Source organism: Cydia pomonella, chromosome 18 (assembly GCF_033807575.1).
Source record: "Cydia pomonella isolate Wapato2018A chromosome 18, ilCydPomo1, whole genome shotgun sequence".
NCBI lineage: Eukaryota > Metazoa > Arthropoda > Insecta > Lepidoptera > Tortricidae > Cydia > Cydia pomonella.
In genome coordinates, this window is record NC_084720.1 from 15,709,005 (window position 1) to 15,723,467 (window position 14,463).

General features: G+C 36.6%; 1 protein-coding gene across 3 annotated transcripts in view; it reads left to right on the forward strand.

The window, feature by feature from the left end:
* The window catches only part of LOC133527542 (hillarin), an 88,226-nt gene that overhangs the window by 39,363 nt on the left and 34,400 nt on the right, over positions 1-14,463 (forward strand). For all 3 annotated transcript variants that reach the window (XM_061864595.1, XM_061864594.1, XM_061864593.1), the window contains exon 4: positions 2,252-2,439. In XM_061864595.1, the coding sequence (XP_061720579.1) occupies positions 2,252-2,439 (188 nt within the window). The remainder of the gene's footprint in view (positions 1-2,251; positions 2,440-14,463) is intronic.

Below are 14,463 nucleotides of genomic sequence, written 5' to 3' on the forward strand. Positions count from 1 at the left end.
CCTTTCACCCGAGTTAAACAAATAGGCAAATTTGCATAATCAGTACCTAATTAAAGTAAGTCTTTTTACTATGAAGGGAAAACTTTTTGCGATAACTCAAAAACAGCTAAACTGATCATGTCCGCTATAGTTTTCATTTAATGTCTTTCTTAAGCTCTACTTCCACGATTTTTTTCATATTTTTTGGACCTATGGTTCAAAAGTTAGAGGGGGGGACACATTTTTTTTTTCTTTCGGAGCGATTATCTCCGAATATATTCACTTTATCATACCATATGCGTAACAAGTACCACCTGGAATAATACCTACCTTTATGACTATATAAATCAGTAGGTAATATTTTTATGCAGGCTAAATATAAATAACAGTACCTACACCTACACTCGCGGACTTTAATTATTAAGCTAGTGTAAAACTAATTTTGTTATTTTAATAGCTAAGCGTGTTTTTATTATTTTAATAGTTTACCAGTGGTAACTACTGGAAAAAAAATCCCAGTAGTTACCAGTGGTAAAAGGTGGGAAAAAAATTCCCAGTAGTTACCACTGGTAACAACTTGGTGGTAACTAGTGGGAATAACCCGCTATAACGTGTCCAGTATAAAGTGAGCTCGAAATAGCTCAGCTATTAAATTCCGCAACCGTACAATGACTGCAACTAATCAGCTTAAATTTCTAGTTGCTTGGACTTGGACATTATGCGGTGGCAAGCCGATATAATTTTAACGTTGCACTTGCATCTAGCTGCACTGATAGCTGATAATTTACTGCTAATTACTGCCCGCGTATGTATCGCTTCAATTCGCTCGGCTACGCGCCCCGTTAGCGTTCCAGAGGCCGATTATATTTGAAAATTTTGATATGGTTTTGATATTGTTTTTTGTCTCCGCGATAGTCATTAGCTCGTAGTGAGTATAATATTCTGTGGTCATTAGTCACTCATGAAATAAAATTATGGGAACGGATTATATCACGTATATTGAATTTAAAATAAATCCCAACGTTTCGAACCCTTCACAGCGTAGCGTTGGTGATAAACGGAGCCTGAGGAAAAACATATTTACATAGCTGTGTCAAAATAACAATGTGCAAAATTACCCACATACAAAAACAATGAAACAAAAAAAACTATTTTTAGGGTGGTTGTACATGCAAAATAGGATCATAACTGTCATAAAGTTATACATAACAACATTTTAAGCCTCTATAAGGCAGAGGGAATATGTTTCCCACCTGATTTTGAACTTTATTTCAAATTTATAGGGTTCAATTTTGCATAATTCCTGACACCCTTATGGATTATAAAGAGGCAACACTACTATACTGAAATTGCCAAACCATTCAAAACTATGGTCTCACAAATGTCTTGATTCTTCCTTTATTAGATAGACTACCGGATCCCAATGTTTTGATTATTTTTATTGGATCTTGAGTTGTGATATCTGGCATCTCACGCTATATAGTATAGTGCGAGCGAGATGGCTTATGACGTTAGGACTGAGGGCCAACCAGCGTTAGCGGCTCACGCCGATTGGTGCAGCCGCGCACGCTGACTCAAAGTCGTGTCAAAATAATATTAAATTGTTAAAATAGAATAGGCCCCCTCGTGGAAACCATGTGGAAACGGTCTGGTTGGAACGTATTCCCTGCGGGCTAGCACAATCATCGAGGTATATCACACGATAAAAAAATCCTCGTTTTTATAAGCATTGTAGGTCAAATAAGAGCTTAGCTCGAGGCTTGAGCTACAATAGCTTGCCTAATTAAATTTTGCAAGAAAAAATAAATAAATATTATAGGACATTATTACACAAATTGACTAAGTTCCACAGCAAGATCAATAAGGCTTATGTTGTAGGTACCTAGACAACGATAAATATAGTATATAATTATAAATACTTAAATACACAGAAAATACCCATGACTCAGAAACAAATATCCGTGTTCATCACACAAATATATGCTCTTACCAGGATTTGAACCCGGGACCATCAGCTTCATAGGCAGGGTCACTATCCACTAGGCCAGGCCAGAAGGAATGAAATCAATTATATTGAGCTGAAATAGCATACCCTTGTACGTTGGAATCTCAGATACAATACATAGGCTTGTCTTCAAGCTGTTTTCAAATATTTCATTAAATATATATATCTTTTACTTAATATACACTAGTACTGCCTTTAAACTGTAATGTATAATATGATAGGCCTGACTATTAATATTGAATTTGTAACATATGGCATTGTTCGCAGTATCCCCCACACGCGCGACAAACGGCGGCAGCGTGCACGCGTCGCCTGCGCGGGAGTTGCGAGACACGCCCGACTACCAGTATGGCCGGTTTGACGCCAGCGCGCTGCACATCGCGCATGCGCTCAAGCAGACCGAGCTGCAGAAGGCGTACCATCGCCCGAAAGAGAAACCCATCGACTGCTACTTGGTAAGTGATTCGTTACAAAACATACACAGATTATGTTACGTTATAAGTACCCTAAGTAAGCCTAGGTACTAGGTACTGCCGGTCCTTTATCTGGTGTCAAAAACCGAGAATATAGGGAGCGGTTGGCAAGACGAGGAGCATGAAGTAGTTTCGTCTACGCTACGTTCCTGCCTATTTTCCTCGCTACTTCCCATGCCACTCGACGAATGTGTGGCAGGGGTATTACAACAGTGAGCTAGGTACGAAGTTGAACCTTTAAGAACCTTTTTTTTTTCTTTTGGAAAAGGCTGTCTAAAATTTTTATTTTTGTAAAAGCTAATTAGGTCTAGGTGAAATATTTAGTCAAGTCAATATTCAGTCCAAAGTTTTTAGATCTAAATAAAAACAATGATAACTTGTTTCATTTAAAATAATTCACAGGGCATAATTGCATATGTCACAATTAAATAGATTCAATATTCTACTGGAAAAACTCTTCAACTGAATAAAAACATTTTCTGCCCGGATGTTTGATATTTGTGGCAACAATGCAGTCGGCAGTAATGTCGCACTGTAATGCTAATGTAGTCTAGAAACTAACGGTGCTTTATTAGCTTTACGATGTACAATCACACAAATCCTCTGCAGCATAAAAAACAAACAATTCGTATACACAAATAACAAAATTTTCATACATAAAGTGCTATTTCAAGTTCATGTAAAGCATTTCTCAGATTCCCAAGAGTCCGGCGGTCCGGCGTAAAAATAAAAGTATTTAAAAAGCTGTACGCACTGAATGGGCCTTTCTTCTGTAAGATAAGGACGCGCGCTATAATGAAGGCGTGTATCGACGGATCCACATCGCATTCCTGGCTCGTGGACTAGAACCGATCGCGTGCGCGAATGGAATGCCGGCGCCGGCGCAAACCACTAGAAGAAGCGAAGAGCGCCAGCTATTGTTAAAATTTTTACTTATGATTTAAATTCACACGACTCCGCTGGCTTAGACACCTGCAATGGATAAGACGATCGTGCAGTGAAGAGTGTATGTACGGCGTTCGCGTGGAAAACGTTCATCTGGTGGCCTTAGACAATTTTTTAAACTTTAACGGCTCTTAGAAAATCCAACCGGCGTTAAATAGTTAAGAATAAAATAAAGTGGCGATTAAGGTGCGTAGCGAATATGCCAATCGTTTACGCTCCGTAGCGAACGAAACGCCAATGTCTGTCGCACTAATACGGAAGAATAATAGAGAGAAATGACTACGCTACGCTACTGAGCGTTAACGATTTGCATGTTGACTAAGCACCCTGGTGTCGGAGGCCATGCAAGATTATTCTAGGACACCTGTAATACTTAATGAATTTCATGAGATGTCGCCGATACTGTAACTTTCCGTGTCGTGTCATGTCAAAACCTTCTCGGCCCGGTTTTATGCTACATCTGGACAGTCTCTCAAAGTCGACTCCCATTTTCGAGATATATCTCTAAGAGTTCCCGATTTTAGCCTTAGGGCTTCTATCTTAATTCTGGCCAACAAGTCATCAGTCCCACTTCAACTTGATGCTTTCTAAGCTACAGAGCTAAGCTGCTCTTTCAACCCGCTCCCGCTTTTGACTTAAAAACCTCCTGCGCACATTTCTCGCAAATCTCGAGGCTTCATCGCGAGAAATCTGCCGTGCGAGATAAAAAGATAATCCGTAAACAAATGCAACCGACGGACGGCGTATTAGAAATTATAAATATTAACGAATACCTGTAATCTCGAGATTTAATTACTCGTTAAATGCCTCTGCTGTAATAATTAAATAGTATAATTTAAATACCTTTGCATATCGTACAGTCAAGGTATTAAATATCGATACGGACAAGGTGCCAAAAATATGTATACACGACCTTATTGCCTATATATTAAGGTAGTGTGTACATATTTTTGTCACTTTGTACTATATACTGATGTAGTACGTATCCATATTTAATACCTTGACTGTACGTTGTACCTGTTAAAATGTACAAACATTTCGGTTTACGATAAGGGCGTTTTCATATAGCGACATTATGGTAGTGACTTATTGATTCAATAGGAACGTTACCTTTTTATTAGAAAAAGACAAAATATTACACTTAATTGTTCTATCGCTGTTATTAAAGAGTTTTTTTTGTGGATATTCTCGATCTATTACTTATTTGAATATATATTTTTTGTTGTGGGAAATTATTAACAGATATAAATATTAATCAATACGGGAAACGTTTAGTAAACATACGCTTTTTGTGTCATTGAATGTTGATTTTATCGCTTCCTAATTTAAATCAAGATCGAAATCTTCATTAAACACGTTATAATTGCGTTATTGATCGTATTAACAAGTTAAACAAATAAAATATATTGATATTGCACTAAAATATATTTTATTTTGTACTTTATTTATATTTTGATCCTAAAAAAGTTTATAACAGGACGCTAACGGTCCTTTAGGTTCAAATTTTGAAAAGGACGAAATGAAATAGTTCACAATTATGACTAAGTAGTGATTTTCTCCTATTATATTTTAAGTGCATCGAAGACGGCAAATCAAGCTTTTACAACACATATCAGATGTCAATTTTGCAACATCTTGATGATGTCACAGCTATCTGTCAATTTATATACCTACATCTACGGAAGGTGGAGGTAAGGAAATAAATCTCCATGTACCAAAAAGTGTCATCAAAAAACCTTCAATAGGTGGCGCTACAATACCTAGAATACTTGAACAAAAAAATCTAATCATAGACAGCGCACTTCACTCCGTCAATAGCGCCTAGGCTCTTAGCTACTCTAGCGCTACTCTGGAGAGATTTGGAACTATTATTTATAGCTGACAGCTGGACACTTCTGCAACAGTTGTACCATAAGAAATGTCACTCCTCTTAATTCCACACCTACATCAATACTTTGACAACTTTTCTAATTTGGCAGTGATCATTTAGCGCGTTAATGACAATCATGACATAAATTTGAGACCACTTTATAACCAGTCATGAAAATTAGCATATTTAAGCTATAAAATGACTAGCTCATCGTCTATTGCGTATCGAACGGGCTGTCAATGGATGGCAAATTCAATGCCTAGGTAGTGGCTGACGAAAGTTAACAAATTATAATTATCCTTTTAATGATTATATGTATTGAGCCTTGAAATAATGCGGGCTAAATCTGCACTTTTCACTTAATGTGCCTTGTGGATGCCATATTGCGTGTTTGCAAAGCGGTAGTGAAGTAGATAGGGTACGCTATTGATTAGGTGTATTGCTCTTATCGTGGATTCATTCACTTTTATCCTTGTCTAGTCTGGTTTTTAAATTCACTTTGATTTCGTGTAGTGTAGATAAAGCAGTTTTTGACGCAACTAAAATATCTAGATCAATTTGTCACAACTACCGCTTCCTATAACCACCGTAACCTGCACTTACATAATGAACACCAATCCCTATAAGGCGTTTACCAAGTTATTTGCAATACTCCTGACCGTTTGTTAGACCTTACATCTTCCCATTAAGGTTTACGATTAAGCAATTAACGGGTACATCTGCGACGAGCGTTTCTATCGTCCACTGTACATTACGTAGTCGATTGCTCTTTTATGGAAAGACGAATAGAGCAGCAGGCGATGTATTCGGGCCATAAACGGGCGTCCGCATAAACGAGCCGTTAGCTTGTGGGAAGGTTTGTTGTGTAAACGGGATGGTACCATCGCTTCGAGTCGAATGCTCGAACTAGTTTACCTTAGACAATGTTCGGTTTATTTTAACAGCAACACTTTTAGCGGAGGAGGAATTCTTATATGACGTGCAAGCACGTACTTACCGCTCGCCCTTAGAAATAAATAATAATAAATAAATATTATTAGGACATTTTAAAACTAATTGACTAATTCCCACAGTAAGCTCAATTAAGGCTTGTGTTGTAGGTACTTAGACAACGATATACATAATATATCAATACTCTTAAATACATAGAAAACAGCCATGACTCAGGAACAAATATCCGTGCTTCTTCTCTTCTTCCTCGCGTTGTCCTGGCATTTTGCCACGGCTCATGGGAGCATGACAACTAATCCCAAGATTTGGCGTAGGCACTAGTTTTTACGAAAGTGACTGCCATCTGACCTTCCAACCCAGAGGGTAAACTAGGCTTTGTTGGGATTAGTCCGGTTTCCTCACGATGTTTTCGACGGGTACCGCCGTGATTAGGTAGTATGTGCAAAAACTACATCGTGTCATAAAAAATGTTTAGCACTTTTCTCGGACTCTGCAGAACCTATGAGTCATCAAACGACTTAATACTCTTCTTAAAAGGAAACCTCAGTTATCGCTGAAGATGGACAACAAGGCTTCACAGGATGTTCCTTTCACGGCAACGGCAAAAACAACCACCGCGGTACTGTATCAAATAAGTTAATTATAAACGTTTAGATCCATCTTCCCTTATAAGAAAATGGTGGCAAAGGCTTAAGTGGTTTGGGAACCTTATAAGCAAAGAGCGAGCCTATTTTGTATTTTAATTGTTTTGATTAACATTGTATTTCATTCTATATACCTATATATTTCATGCTTAGTAGTTGCCACATAATCACAAGTTACCAAATTTATTGAAACCTTTGAACATTATATATTATGTATGTATTAAAGTTTGAATTTAAAACTTCTATTTAAAATATTTTTGGTATAGACCTCTTGGCTCCCTGGATCCAATGTATCTCAAAAGGGTTATTAATGTGTGCTGTGTCATACAGTGATCAGGCTTATGTTGTAAAAGTGTTTACGAGTTAATCAGCTGAACTTGGTGATTGTTTTAGAAAAACACAATCATTAAAGTTCCTCGCACCGTTCCACCGGCGTCTACACATATCTTTATGGTAAGCTCACAAGGGAGAGGCACATGGAGGCCTGACCTACTATAGAAGTGAGACCGTAGGGCCCATCGGAGGCCATAAACCTAAATGTCTAAGCATCAACCTGTTAGAAAACTTAGGTCCGGTTTTCTTTGAACGTGTGCCAAGGGAAGCAACTTCGGTGCACGCGTGATATGTATTATTCAATGTGTGTACCGAGAACTGGGGGATCATGCGCGATGCATTGTAAGTTCTATAATATGTCAATCTCAGTGACCTCATTCTGCGAAAAAACTTTATGTGATAGGTTAGGTATTAGTGAAACCAGGATATTGGAGTATAAGTTTACGTTTCTTGCACCATACCTAACCATACCATACTATTTTCATATCCTCAGGCTAAGAGTTACATTAGCAATAAGTGTGTTGTACCATCAACCATAAAAGTGCATGCCGACTTTATCAATGAGTTCATTCGAAATTTCTCCATGCAATTTCGCAGCTCACTGTACATTAAGCGTAGGTATTATAGTTCTTCCTACTATAAGTACCCTCACTTAAGATTCCTACTGACCTCATATTGATAAAATGCACTTACAAAAGCTGCCGCTATTGGATGGGACAAGCGTAATTAACTGTTTATCCATGTACGTCAAAATGGTTAGGTATACATTGTTTGATGAATTTATATTTATTTACAATAACATAATGGATATATACAGAGGATTACTATAACTAGCTTAAATCTAAAATAGGCCCTTGAGGCATTGTACCAAGGATGCTGGCCGCAATACTAATACATTGCGCGAGGAAGCCGCCAGCTCTTCGGTCACCAGTAACGTCAACCAGACGCTTCTCGACTTCTGCAAAAAAAATGTGCGCGCTGGGACCCCATGAACCTAGAGTTTCAACGCCAAATGGTACAAAATGGTACTCTCTACCGAGGCTCTTATATTTATTACGTTTCAAAAATCAACGCTTTCGGCCGCTGCGCCCGCTTTTACATTGTGTGAACTGGTAGATCATGCGCGATACTTTATTAATACGATCCGAATGAAAGACTGCTTTCTTATGTCGATCACGAATGAACGAGCGACGAATGCCTAATGGCTTAGACAATGAGTTGCCACTATGGCTGACAGCAGGAATTTGTTGCCACTTTCTGTGCTAGACCAATCAAAACAAATCAATCGATAATGATGTCACGTGTCATTGGTATCACCTGCAACTAATAGCATACAATGATAATATTACGTTTTTTCATCGGATGGTCTGATTTGAAGATCAACGCTGGCAATCGCCATATCGTGCTATATTTCGATATAGCACGATATGGCGATTGCCAGCGTTGATCTTCTAATCAGACCACTTACTTACTTACTTAATGTCACTTACTTATTTTTTCCGTGTTTTGTGTTTTTTTTTTTGCTTAAATTTATTGAATACATTTACCAACTTTTTATTGCTGTTTCAATTGCTACTCTTTGATATGTGTATAATTACTGATATAGGTATCAAAAAAAACATTTATCTGTATGAATCATACATTGTCAGTGTTACAATTAGGTTATACAAGATGGATGCCAAACATAATTACATTAATACAAAGGAAAATACAACAATAAAGTTCGTAGATTTACATTAAATAATAAAAAATATTACTACTACTTCATTTGACTATTAAGTCAATGGTCGATATAAGATATTCATCCAAAAATTCAGCTATGCAATAACAGGCCTTTTGGATTAGAAATGACTTCAGTTTTGATATAAATCCTAAGTTTGTGCAAATAGAGATGGTGGTTTAGCATTTATGTGACTACCAAAATCATAACCTAATTCATTCATTAGAATTTGAAATCATGAATGTGAAACGAGTAAAAAATAAAAATAATCATTGTGGTTCAGTTCCTTCAATAAGTTAGGCAACAGGAAGCAAATTGATCAATAATGACTAAGGCGAAGGCTTCACTGGTCACTGCGTGTTATGTCACAGTGACATTTCTGAAAACGTCGCTCAATGCAATCCGGCGCAGCCGGTTATGAATGGACGAGTAGGCGGCGGCCTTGCCTGCGAATGTTTACAATGCACTCAATTTTCCTTTTCATTAATTAGGTCAGAATATGCAGATATTTCTTTTACGCAACTATTTCTACACTCGATCAATGAGACAATCTAAAAGCTTGGACCTCCTATTGGGATTTCATCGAAAGTCTTGACGTGTAACAAATTGACTAATGAGACTAATAAGAATGAGATCACAAAATTTGCAAACGTATTTCTCATACACATAAACATAATATATTTGACATAAAACCCGAATAGAGATATAGCAAATTGGACTCGATTTCAAAAATAAACGTTTTTCGATTTAAGGAGTAAAATAGGTGTTTTCTGAATTTTAAATGTATTATGTAGTCATAAATTAATTACGGTCGTTATCTCTATAAGGTTGTCTGGAAGAGATCGCTGTTTAGCGATAAGTCCGCCTGTTGTTACCTACCAATGTGTATATTTTATCAATTTCTGTGTCTGTTTTTTATGTAGTGTGCAATAAAGAATTTTATTATTATTATTATAACCATGTAGGAGTACAACACTGCTGCGCGTGCGTCAGTTACCAATACGCCAGCAGTGAAAGATTCTTAATTTTAACTTGAATGTCAATTGTCTGTTTCCCACGGAGTATCATGATCTACGATGAATACATGTTAGTCAACAAGACAAGTAATTCAAAATATCTTATAAATAAAAGGCATGAATATTTTAATAATATTGCAGGTGGCTATACCAGCTATACCTGTGCTTCGACGGTTAACATAGCAATGCAGTCGCAGCAAGTTATGAATGAACGCGTGGGCGTCGGCCTTGCGCCGGCGCCGTTTACGCTGCAGTTGTTTGCAGCTCTTTTCTAGAATAGCTACTAGATTAACCCCTTTATTCAGAAAACTTTACAACCCTGTATTAGTTTATTTATGTTTGATCGCGTTCTTACAAATGCGTACATAAAAACGATTTATTGATAATCGATTAATATCTAATTGAGGCTTACGAGTAAAGCGTGTGTGTTTTAGTGTGTATTTATTATGTACCGAATTTTATTCGTATCAGATAAAAAAGTTCTCAGAAAAAGTTCAGCAGTACTTAATTAAATGTGTGATGATATTATATTATCTTATTTCTCTGAGAACGGGAGCTCAATTTTTTAAAATTGTGCGAACCTTAGCAGTTCATTCAAAAAAAGTGGCGTTCTGAAATAACAACATCAATAAAGTGTGTGTTTGTGTGTGAACTCCGACACACGACTAGAGCTTACTCCCTATGAACGATTATAAAATACAAAACTCCGCAATTTGACAGTTGTTTTTTTTTTTACTTTGAATAAACGAATAAACATTTGGGGATAATCTCACACAGATCGCCCTAGCCCCAAACTATGCAAAGCTTGTACTATGGGTACTAGGCCACAATACTTATATACATAGAAAATACCCATGACGCAAGAATCTGTGTCCATCTCACAAATAAATGCCCATATCAGGATTTGAATAAATGAAGTGTTTCCATTTTCCATGTAGCCGTTGCTACGGTATGCGCAAGAAAAGTTGCGCACGAAACATAACGTTTGATTGTACGGTCACGTCTGAAAATATCGATAGGTACGAAAAAAGTGGCAATAATATGTATACACAAAGTTATTTCCCATATATTAAGGTAGTATATACAAATTTTGGGCATACTTTTCGTATTGATATTTTCAGACGTGACTGTACTCCCCATAAATATTTTCATACCCCCAGGCTTATACATATATGAAGTGATTCTTAAGGAATAAACTCCAATCAACTCCAAAAAGTTATAAAACCTTTCGAATTCCTCACCTTTGTCCTTCTCTGGAAGTTGATAAAATGGTAATATTGCTAGTATTTAGCTAAAACACTCCTTTTTTTTTTCAATATTTCCGCTACCCTAAAGTAGTCCAGCCCGGGTTATTCCCACTAGTTACCACCAAGTTGTTACCAGTGGTAACTACTGAAAAAAAAATCCCATCTTTTGCCACTGGTAACTACTGGTAACTAGTGGGAAAAAAATTTCCCAGTAGTTACCACTGTTAAAAGGTGTGATTTTTTTTCCGATAGTTACCACCAAAATTTGGTTAGCGTTCAATACTACTAATAAAATAGTATAAAAATAGAGTGCTTTAATCAATAATTAATTAAAATTAGCTTTAATTATAAGTTAATTCGTTATTAGTTTAATTATAAGTCGATTACTGTTTCAGTAAACAGCCCAAATCAACCTCGAGAGCATGAGAGCATTTATCTTATTAATTGGAAATTGAATTAATTATGACGTTATCTATGAAAACTGAATCTTTTGTCAAAGGCGCTTACGCCACACTGCGTAGCGCAGCGTTGTATTTAAATAGAAGCATCGTTGATAATGGCGTAAGCGCCATCGACAATAAAGTCCCTTTCAATAAATAACGTCACAATTACACGAACGAACAAACAAATCAGTCTAAAATCGATTTTTTTTATCAAATTTAAGGCAGTTTACTGAAACAGTAATCGACTTATAATTAAACGAATAACGAATTAACTTATAATTAATTCGACTTATAATTAATTATTGATTAAAGCACTCTATATTTATACTATTTTTATTAGTATTGAATGCTAACCAAATTTTGGTGGTAACTACTGGGAAAAAAAATCCCACCTTTTATCAGTGGTAACTACTGGGAAAAAAATCCCACTTGTTACCACCAAACCAAGTTGGTGGTAACTACTGGGATTTTTTTCCCAGTAGTTACCAGTGGTAAAAGGTGGGAATTTTTTTTCCCAGTAGTTACCAGTGGTAAAAGGTGGGAAAAAATTTCCAGTAGTTACCACTGGTAACAACTTGGTGGTAACTAGTGGGAATAACCCTCCAGCCCTAATCTTAGCCCTAAGATGGTCGGCTCTTTATGTGGCGCATGATATGACAAGTGACAAAAACACAACCATGACATCCGCTGCAGCGGTGGCAGCATAGTTCCATTTTTATAACTTGTCACTATGCCCGTCACTATCACGCTTACATACTTGTTAGAACGTGACAGGCATGGTGATAAATGATAGACAGCCGTCCATCTTAGCTCTGCTATATTTCCTATAAATGACATGAAGTTAAAGACAACAAGTCTTAACCCCATTTTGCAATTATTTTTAATAGCTCCTAAGGCTACGTCGTAAGCTTTATCGCCCGTATCCAGCCCTAGATTAAAGCACCACCTCACTCACCTCAAACAATCTACTACGATTGCGTCACTCCACACTCCATTTGATCTCACGCCGGTTTCATCAACGAGATGCGAGAGCGAGATACCCTATAGGCTATAGGAAGCATACAATGGTGGCTTGAGTTGTATAACATTGTATGGGCCATTGTACTGTTACCATTATGCCTTATCGTCAATGTGTGGAATGCCGTGTCATAATTGTATCTTTTGCAATTATACATCTTGTTCTACTACTTGTTACACGAAATTTTTATTTTATAAAACGCCTGTGATATCAGATAGAAGGTCCGATAGGCTGATGTGATGTTATTGACATGAACATATCATTTATATAAAATAACTATTTACATACAACTTTTAACATAAATATAAACTATAATTACAAACTAAACTAAAATTAAAATAAAACTAAAAAAGATCTAAAATAAAACTATAATAAATCTCAAAAAGGCCCCTGCGGCATAGTACCGAAAACGCTGGCAGCATTTCCTCGCTGGATTGTTAATCTAATACGCTGAGCGAGGAAGCTACCAGCTCTTCGGTCTCCTGTGGCGTCTTTGAGGCTCTTTGGCAAAAGAGAATCAATTGTCAAATAATCTAATGTTATTTATCTATGTTACGGAGCTATCAAAACAAAATTGCGCCTATGAATAAGAGATGGAAAGCCAATGATGTACAGGATTACGCTGAAGATAGATAGATATAAGTTCTACTTAAAAGAAAACTGTCGACGCTCAGACACAGCAACACACAACAGAGTTAATACAATAAATATTAAGTAGAAACCAGGAATGACACATTTTAAACACTCCTACAACCTGATTACAATAGAAAAAAATATTTTAATAAGCAAAACATAACACCCAACGGTAGCGAACTTTCTTAAGCATGCTCAATCAAAACATTTAAACGTTAAATTATGTCAATTAATAGGGATCTTACATTTAAATCCTTATTGACCGAATAAGCTGAGATTATGAATGTGGTAATAGAGAGAGAGAGAGAGAGAAAGAGATAATAGCCATTTTGTACATAATAATTTCCGCAGAAATTATTATTATGAAAGACAAATGAAAGTCTCTACCCTTGTTTTGTCAATAGTTCTACTATATTACGGGTATTCTCCGGGGTGTAATCCAGGTAAGCAGTTGAAGATTCGATAGTTCCATAATAGACGTTATATACTTATTATTTTTGATCACTCCATCAAACAGTGAAAGAAATAGAAAATAGTGATTTCCCACGCGTCACATAAAAGAGCTATATTTAGAGTTCAGTTCATAGCTGTATGAGTCGGCGGCTGATCGTAATATCCGCCAGATTATGAAATTCCTAGGCATAAACTGAAATAAATGTCATATACCCAGAAAAAGTGACCAAGGCCTCCAGTGCTCCATAATAATAATATTTTCTAATAATAATTTAATGTGTTCTAATAATTCTAATAGTATTCCTAGGCATATCGCGTAACGTGAATAATTATCTCGTTTCCTGAGTCGACGGATTCCTGTTTCTGGACAGTTTGCCCTTCGGGCATATGAAACAACCTAACGAACCTATTCCAGCTAAGTATCTATTTGTTTAATGCGACGACTGCCAAAACATTACACAGGAACTTTACGATCGGGCGGGTTTTTTCGATCGGCTGTTAACATATGTACTTTAACATTAAATTACTAGAGGTTGGTTATTTGTTAATTATTCTCAAAAGCAGGCAAATAGGTCACTTAATATAAACTCCACTTCATTGTCCGAAGTTTTTCATCAAGAATGAACATGTATCATCAGCAGACAGATTACACGCAATTTAACACCCAGTAACTCTTCATTAAAGTTATAATTAACTTTAATAAAAGACTTATCTCGTGATCGGTTTCGTAAGG